The 9,414-nt window shown below is 35.8% G+C and overlaps 1 protein-coding gene across 1 annotated transcript; it reads left to right on the top strand.

The window, feature by feature from the left end:
- Window positions 1-2,182: 2,182 nt before the first annotated feature.
- Window positions 2,183-9,360, top strand: LOC110690440 (nuclear poly(A) polymerase 3-like). The gene is made up of 10 exons (XM_021867271.1): window positions 2,183-2,479; window positions 2,577-2,654; window positions 3,851-3,958; window positions 5,612-5,674; window positions 5,765-5,926; window positions 6,112-6,225; window positions 6,811-6,873; window positions 7,770-8,075; window positions 8,247-8,417; window positions 8,853-9,360. The coding sequence occupies exons 1-10, from the start codon at window positions 2,447-2,449 to the stop codon at window positions 9,222-9,224; spliced, it is 1,470 nt and encodes a 489-aa protein (XP_021722963.1). The 5' UTR covers window positions 2,183-2,446; the 3' UTR covers window positions 9,225-9,360.
- The last annotated feature ends 54 nt before the right edge of the window (window positions 9,361-9,414 follow it).

Here is a 9,414-nt window from a genome sequence, read left to right as displayed (position 1 = left end):
ATCCTGACAGTCTTTTTTGTTCTGGCCATCATGCTCTGCATAGACACATATACAGTCGGACTTTGTATAAAGGGCAAAGATGGGTCCAGAAAAGGGCAGGCGGCACTCCTAGTCCTAGATTCAGCCGTCCCCGGTGACCGGCTGATCACTAACCTAGGTCGTGTCGTGTGCTTCCGTGGTGCCATTTCAAAAAAAAGAATAAAGTAAAGAGAAAATTAAGAGTAAGAGAACCGACGGTTACCTGAACGAGTGACGATTGATGAAGTTCTGAAAATCCTTTGCAGTCGGCTTGTCAGAGCAGGCGATAGGCAGAAAGGGTCCAAAATGTCAGAGCAAGTTCAGGGGTCCGAATGTTCTCTCACAAAGTTTTCAAGTGTGAAAATGACCGAAGTCAACACTCCTTTATATAGGCGAAGTGAGAAGGCGAAGGGTCACTTCCAGAAATCAAAATTTTGGCGGGAGAATCTCTCGGCCTCTCGCCGAGTGACACCTGTAGCAGGTCGTCGCCTGTTACAGGGTGATACCTGTCACAGGTAACACGCGACCAGTCACGTGCCACCTGTGAGGGGCAAATGATTAGGGGATTTTTCCCACCAATCACCATCTGACAAGTGGACCAATCAGGTTCCGCCATGTGTCCGTCACATGGGCCAATAGGAGCCTGCCACGTGTCAAGCAATGATCCGTCCACTATGGACCAATTACGACACGACACGTGTCCTTCCCATGACACCTGGGATAACTGGTCACCAAGGCCCAACGTCCGAGGGAAGCCCAATCAGCCCAAGGTTAACCTAAACCTAGATTGGCACGTTTCCCAAGGTTATAAATACCTCCCTTAATCCTCATTAAGAGGGGGAACGCAGATTACACACATAAAACTCTCTCACCTAGAGAGACCCAATCACTTTAATTTCCGCATTAATTACTCCTTAATCAAGTACTAACTTGACCATCGGAGGCGGATCTCCAATCATCCGGAGCATCCGTTTGTTTTGCAGGTACAGGCGCCCGGTTCCAGTCTCGGAATTGTAACTCTCCCGCAGGACATCAGAAAACCCCGAAACAGTATCGCCTTCACCATTGTTGATTTTAATGAACTTCCTTCTCTCGCCTTCACCATTGTTGAAGTGTACAGAGAAGAACATCAAAGGAGGAGAGAGAAAAAGAAGAAAGAAGAGAGAGAAAATGATATATCAGGAGGAGAGAGGAAATTAAAAGGAAGCTTCCCAAAAAAGAATCTGTGATAGTCATGTGATGGAAGCTCGGTCCACAATAATATTAATGTGGACCGGTTTTATATTAGTCTTGACGCTAATTTATAAATCTAAACTTTTAGCCAGGTTACGAGACATCGACACTTGGCGTTTTAACTTTTCGCCAAGTGTCGCGACACGTTGGATACATTTAAATAGACTTCATAAGATTAAAAAGTTAACTTAAAATTCTATTTAGATACTTCGTTTAATTTTAGGATAAAATTGTTAATTTAGAATTTATTTTCAATGAAATACCAATATTTCAGAGATACAAATTGAATATAATTTTGTTATAAAATTTTCGATAAAATATAGCAAATCGTCATAAAAGCACAACAATTCCTAACTAATTTTGTATCAATAATATATTTAAAAATTTGACATATAGATTAAAAATTTATCTTCAATAAACAAACCGAGCATCACACGGGGCACAAAACTGTATATTTAAAGGGGAATTTTTCCTCGAGTTTTTAGAGAGGCGCGTAGGATTTAATTTTCTTAGCGCGCCATGTAAGATTATAAATTTAAGTGGTAGCCAATTAAATAAGAGATTATTAATTTCTTTTACAATTAAATAATTCAAATTCCACGTAAGCAAAATTGGCGAATGAAATTTTAAAGTTTAAATTAATTAAATACAAAATATTATCTTTTGAGATTAGAAATTTTATCTAATATTTTAAAACTAATATAATAACAATTTTAATAACCTAAATATGAAAAATAATTTTTTTTTTTTAAAAATACTAACAAACCGTGCATCGTACGGATTTATTGGGGTTATACAAGTAGCTTTTATGCAATTTTACTTAAGATTTAACCTAAGCGCAATCAATCAAATCTTACTACTCCGTAGTCCGTACGGTCTTGTTTGTAGGCCAAAAAATAAATAAATTTTAGGAACGAAAAGAGTATTTGTAATAAATTTTAGGAACGAAAAGAGTATTTGTTCCGTTGGGTAATTTTTGTTTCGAGAATCGGATACAGGAAAACTGGGAAAGCATAATATAAAATTCGGTGTTACAAAGAGCTTCATACAACATAGTTCGTATTCCGTAATACGAAACAGTTTTGTTAAAAAAAAAAAAAAAAAAAAAAACATAATACGAAACAGAGTACAAGGTTGAAGTCATTAACTAACCATACCATAATAATCAGTGTACACTTGATAGTTAATACTTTCAATGGATGATCACCGTTCTCTCTCCTTGCTTCAGGTACTTCTCCAATTATTCAATTCTTTTGGGATTGTTTATTTATTTTGGGTTTTGATTAAAAGTTCTAATTTTTTCGTTAATTACTTTGTTGGGTTAGTTCATGAAAGATGGTGGTTTGGTGCCGTCTTCTGAAGAAATACTCAAAAGAGAATCCATCATTCACAGCCTCAAGAAGGTCCCATATCTTTTTCCGTTTCTTGGATTTTTATTTGATTTAATTAGTGGGATTTTGCTTATAGCATTGTTCATATTATGAAATTCACGATTTTGGGTATGAAAATTGAGATTTTGATATGCAATTACCTCAAATTTCATGCCAAAATTCATTGTAATAGTGGGAATTTGCTTATAGGATTACCCATATTCAGAAATCTTTGTGCTTTTATCCACCTATTGTTACATTATGTCTTTGGTTGAATACTTGAATCCTTATTCGAGTCGAGGCATAAGGGTAATAGAAGTGGCCTAGATTTCTTCATCAGGAATTTATGTTTTTGAATGTTGACAGTGGTTGGGTAATTTGAGTTTTCTTATGCTAATATTGTATAAAAATGTCACCAAGGTATTAGATGTGGAATTACTTTGCAGCAAAAAATGACATTGCTTCAAGCTTTGTAAAATCGAAGCAATCAAGTCTTTTTAAAGTTGTAGGAAGTAGTAATATAGGTTTTTTGAGCAAGATATAAATCATTTTTTTTACCCTTTCTTGGAGGTAGAGATTAATATTAACTTTGTATGCTTTCTAATTTATATGATTGGCACATATATATGATACTCAAAGCCATTAGCTAATTTGTGGAGAAGTCATTAAAGGTCATGCTATTAAAGCTATAATGGTATTAGATTTTTGCTCATGATCCTAGTCAGAATATTGTTTTTAAAGTGTGTCTTCCGTCATATCCGTATGTGCCTTATGTTGCTCGGTAAGTGCCCAAGCCCAATTGCCCAAGTGTTAGACACACCTATTTAAAATCTAAATTATACATGGTTGCGCAACATATGGCTAATGGGCGGAGACCACTGACTCTATTTTCCTTGGATCTTTTACCACTTCACCAAAGCAGAAATTTGAACTGAAGAGCTCTAGCCCCACTTGGAGTAAATTTTATGTTAGCAATATAGCAGTGGGCTTCTTGAATATTTTTTGGTATGCTGTTCAAGGGTATGGTTCATTTATAGCCATGCTTCTATGAACAGTGGTACTGTATACTCATATCTCCAACTCCTCATACAGCTGATGGTTTATTAAATTTGATAGTCATATGTACTGCGAGTCTGCGACTGCTTTTTCTTTGTGTTCTATGCATCTAGTTCTATCTGTGCTTGTGTCCGTGGACTCACTAGCTCATGGTTATCAATTCTGTCCTGTAGATTGTTCAGCATTGGATCACAAAAGTTGCTTGGCAGAGGAAACTTCCTGAAAATTTAATTAGAGATGCATCAGCTACTATATTAACTTATGGATCTTTTGGTCTTGGGGTAAGAATGCTGTTTCTCCCTTGTACTATGTGCATGGTTTCATATTTTATCTTAGATCTTACACCCATGAAATCATTTTTCACAATTATGTTTTTGAGGTTATTGTGCTTGTTAGTATTTTCATTCTTTATACTTTGTGCTCAGTTTGCATTTTATGATGCTTAGACTCTTCTCATCTATTTTGAGGTCCTGTTTGGTAAAAGCCTCTTATTGATTTTGACCGATCCAAAACTCTCATCACTGCAAAATTCAGTTTTTGATGAAGTAGTGTTTTGGAGTAGGATTTAAAGGTAGAATTAGCAATTAGACCAGTGTTTCTTTATGGTACAAAATGTTTGAGCTTCTTAGGAGCACATTAAAAAGATGGAGGTTATGGAAATGCGTTTGCTAAGATAGATGTGCGGTTAGAGTTCTAAGAGGTAGAATCAGAATAGAAGTTATTCGCAAGAAAGTGGGTGTTGCAAGCATTGCAGACAAACTAAGGGAAAATCGCTTGCGTTGGCTCAGGCATGTAAGAAGAAGACCCCAAGGTGTACTGGTACAAAGAGTGGGATCACAGAGAGCTTGAGTGAGGTAGAGGAAGACCAAAAATAACTTGATTGGAAGGAGTTAGGAAGGATATGAAGTAAATAGATTTGCATGAGAATGAGGTATTTGATCGTAAGGGATGGGGGAGGAAGATTTTTGTGGATGACTATTATGGAATAATCACTTTTGGTTCATGTAGCCGACCCCACTTATGTGATATAGCCTTTGATTGATTGATTGATTTTAAAGTAGAATTTATGTTCTGGAAAAGCTAAAGAAATAGCTTTTTGAGCTGTAAATAATTTATTTCATTTTCATTTTATTTCAATCCAATTTTTTGTTTTATAAAACACTAAAATATGAGAGCTGACTTCTAATAGCCTAGAAACAGTGACAGCTACATCAGTTGATAGGGCCTTGGGTTTTTTTTAAGGACCTTGAAATCTACATGCTAGTGAATTTATTATTTGAGTGATCCACCATATTTAGAAACTTATACTTCGTATAAAGATTTGGTACCTTACTAGCTAAAGTGAACTGGATTTTTTTAAATAAATGGTACGAATACTTGGTTGAAGCAAGCAAAGAATTCGCATTTATATCAGGTTGTGTTGTTAGATCCACTAGTCTATGCTTCTTTCTTTGGGGGGGGGGGGGGAGGGGGCCGGGGGCGTGGAATGTTTAAATTGCTTTTTCTCTGTCTGTTCTGTTATCAACCTGGACTCAGGTTGCAGTGTTGGACACAGGTTTAAGCCGAGGACTTGGCCATTTATGAATTTTGAATTTAGTTGGTCCAAAATATAGTGTTGAATATTTATATCCGTTTGGTTGTGTCAAATATCCAGCATGATTATCTGAGGTATTAAATTACTGCAAATTAATGTAATCCTACTAGGGCTACTACATTCGAAGATTGAGTCTGCTCCTAAAAAAGCTCTTCATATATCTCAGAACCAATGCTCTGAATATATTTTGGTTCAACTTTCAAGAGATTAAGTAAATTAGGTTAATGGTGCATTAGACATACGTGAACACTTTTTTTTAGAGCTATTTGTATGGCTGGTGATTACTGAAAAATATAATCCAAAATGTTCAGTTGTAATTCTACTTTTATCATTTACCCAGGTTCATAATTCAGAATCAGATATCGATGTTCTATGTGTTGGTCCTGGGTTTGCTACTATGGAAGTAAGTTTCCTTTTTCATCTATAAATGGAATTGGTGAATCATGAGTGGCTTTTGTGTTAGGTTGTCTCATATCAGTATTTCGCATTTCAGGAGGATTTCTGTATTGTTTTATACAATATTCTCAAAGGCAAACCTGAAGTGTCTGAAATCAATTGCGTTAAGGATGCTAAGGTGCCGTTAATGCGATTTAAATTTAAAGGTGTCGCTGTTGATATGCCGTATGCTAAACTTCAAGTTACGTCAGTTCCTGAAGTAAGGGCTTTCTGCTTGAAGATGGAAAAATACTTTGTTAAGTTATATATGTAGTATATAGGGATAAATGAGAAATACATATATTTTTTTCATAATTGAGTCTGTACAATGTTTTAGTTTAAGTGGTACAACGGACACAACTTTGCAAAATTATTTTCTTGACTTGCCAAATATTGTAATTGCAGAATGTGGACTTGCTGAATCCAGTGTTCCTGGTCAATATTGATGAAACTAGTTGGAAAAGCTTATCTGGTGTACGTGTTAACCAATGCATCCTTCAACTTGTTCCAAACCTGGAGGTAGTATATTTTAATTTCAGTTTTTTTTTAAATATCGAAAATTGTGTCAATCCTTTTTGAACATGCTTCTTATGCTAGCCTAGTGTATGTGATTTGATTTGGTCAAACAAATTGTTGAGTATGAGTTTTTGCGAAAAATTACTACATGAGCTCTTAATAATCAATGTGGAAATACCAAGACCTGTCTAGTTGCATTTTCATCCAATTCTTTATTAGTTTATTGTCTTTTATAACTATTAGTTCGTTCATTCTTATTCTTCGTGGATGGCTTCCAGGATTTTGATACTGAAGTAAGATCCATTATAAATTTTTGAAAATATGTATATGTGCTTTGTTCAAGTGGGAGAAGAATGAATTTGATGGAATTAGGATTTGTTGGTTTTGGTCAGGGGATAGGAGCTTGGCACTGTTGCTTATGGAGTTTCTCCTAGACATAATAGTTAGTCAATTTGATGAAAGATGTGAGTTGCCATATTTTCATAACATTATGTGTATCTTCTCTATATTGTATAATGACTAGTTACTTCATTTTTTGAGTATTCATTATATTATAGGTTTCTCATATTAATGGTTCATATGCTGCAGAATTTCCAGTCATTGCTGCGGTGCATCAAGTTTTGGGCCAAACAACGTGGTATTTATGGTAACGTAAGTCTTCTTTGCTCAATCTTTCTCACTAAGAGATGGATGTTTTGCCTTCAAATTTATGGGCTTCATGACTATTTATTAATCTTTAAAAGCATAAAACTGGTGTTTGTACCTGTAATTGGTACGACTAGAAGAAGAAGCTTGTGGAGTGCTACTTTCTTAACTTACTGATTATCAAGAAAAAAAGGGAAAGGAGGTTGTTATAAACTATCCAAAATAATAAATGAATCTAAGGAAAAAAAAAAAAAGTATTCCTGTAAAAGTCTTTGAAGAAAAGAGTGATAAATAAATTACCACGCCAAATCCTACGAAGAATGGTATTTGGAATTTAGCATTTTAAATAGCAATATAGCATGTCCTTTAAAGTCTGAATGAGGTGAGGATTTCATTAATATGACAAAATGTATTGCATCTGTGACTTGCTGAACATGCTCCTCCGTTGCATTATTTTATCTGGTTTGAAGGGTTGCCACTTTAGGCTCACTTTGCTCACATGCTATTAATATGAATATGCATAAGTCATGCTTCTACACACACACATTATTTGGTTTGCACCGGTTATGTATTGGCTGTCTGGCTTCATTTAATTTGTGTACATGGTTGCCTATTTTGATGACACTTTTGATGGCCTTTTGTCAGTCCTGATAATAACTAAGTACCACTCTAATTGGATTTTAAAAAAGTACCACTCTGGCTGGAAATGGACATTGTAACTCTCTATTTTGTTCTTAAATTTTATAACAAAAAAAGACACGAAAGAAAATTTTGGAAATAAGAGATTTCACTATTTAACATCTCGTATGCACCTTCAACGTTCTAAGTTAGTCTCAAAGGTTTTTTCCCTCTCCGTATTACCGTATATGCAGGATATTTGACTACTCATTCTTCATTTTCAGCTGTTTGGATACCTCGGAGGGATACATTTAGCTATATTATCAGCTTTTATTTGTCAAACGAGTCCAGATGCTTGCTTAAGTGCCCTTGTTATGAACTTCTTTAACACATTTGCCAGTTGGCCCTGGCCTACTCCTGTTGCTCTGCAAGATGGAATGATGCCAGTTTTGCCAGATGTGACTGAGAAAAGAAATTGGATACCTATTAGACTGCCTTGTAGCCCATATCGATGCTGCCAATCCAACGTCACACGGAGCACATTCAACCGAATCAGAGCAGAATTTCTTCGAGGGCATAGAATCACCCAGGTTTGCAAATTTTTAAAAAAAAAAAAAATAAAATAAATAAATCATATTTAAAATTTTTATATATTGGAGTAAAAGATACAATTATGTCTGTCCTTTGTCGTTTTTGTATTTTACATATTTCACTAACATATAATCATATATACTTATTATTTTCTATCTTTTATATTGCAGGAGATCCTGCAGCCTGATTTTGACAGAGATAGTTTATTTGAACCTTACATTAATGCTTACAGAAAGCTGTATCCCCGTTTTCTCAAAATCTACCTTTTAGCTTGTGCAAAAGATGGTTTGGGAGATTGGGTCGGATGGGTGAAGTCACGTTTTCCCTCCCTCATCTTGAAAGTAAGTGATAGTATTTGTTTGATATCTTTTGGGTTATTGGTGTTTTGAGCTGTGGGCAGTGCTTGTTTGATTGAGCTCTCTGGTTTTTTAGTCATGGGCTTATGAAATTTTGGTCGAGGCTTCCATAAAGATGGCCCTGATGTGCTCTTTTGTGTGTGTGTGTGTGTGTGTGTGTGTGTGTGTGTGTGTGTTTGTCTGAAGAATGCTTAAGAAAGAAAGTAAAGATAATAGAAAGTGCCTTTAGACTCCAGCAATTATCACTTGTGTGTGTGTACAAGTGCTTGAGTGTATGAGCGTGCACATTGTCTGCTTTTTATCCAGCCCCTGTTTGTTATTTCTGATGATTTCCCATTTCACTCACTCCGGTGCACACAGTTGCACACATCAACACTCATGATTGTCTGACGGTTTTCTCATGTTCGGTTTTCCTTGCAGTTGGAGGAGATCCGTGTTTCTTGTGACCCCAACCCCACAGAATATGCTGACATAGGAAATGTAGACTCAGAACCAAGTGTGGTTTTCTACTGGGGCTTGACAAGATGTATGGACATCAATGTAACTTCACTTGAGAAGGACTTCAGGGACAGTATCACTAACAACTACCGAGGATTGCCAGGGAAGATGGAACTGAGTATCGTGCCAGCTTCAGAGCTGCCAGACATTTTGCAGTTTCCTACCAGAAAAACAAAGGGAATGAAAGCATGCTGGAAAATTCCTGAATATGATCAACAAAGAATCCCTGTGTACTCTAGGCATCTTCCGAACTATTTCATTGGTTATGTAGCCAGTGAAGAAAAGATATGCTAGCAGTTGGATATAGGCTTACACAATCAGTTAGTGCAATTTTGATTCTTTTTTTTTTTTTTCCCTCCGATTTCTTCTGATTTTATAATGAAATTGACAGAAAAAAGTTAATAAAATTAACAATAATTATTGACTGTTACTTGATGTACTTACTGCTAAGGCGATAACTTTCAAAGTTACAGTCATAACAAAT

Source organism: Chenopodium quinoa, unplaced genomic scaffold (assembly GCF_001683475.1).
Source record: "Chenopodium quinoa cultivar QQ74 unplaced genomic scaffold, ASM168347v1, whole genome shotgun sequence".
Taxonomy (NCBI): domain Eukaryota; kingdom Viridiplantae; phylum Streptophyta; class Magnoliopsida; order Caryophyllales; family Amaranthaceae; genus Chenopodium; species Chenopodium quinoa.
The sequence above is the reverse complement of the archived record's forward strand: the minus strand, read 5'-3'. Positions and strand labels throughout refer to the sequence as shown.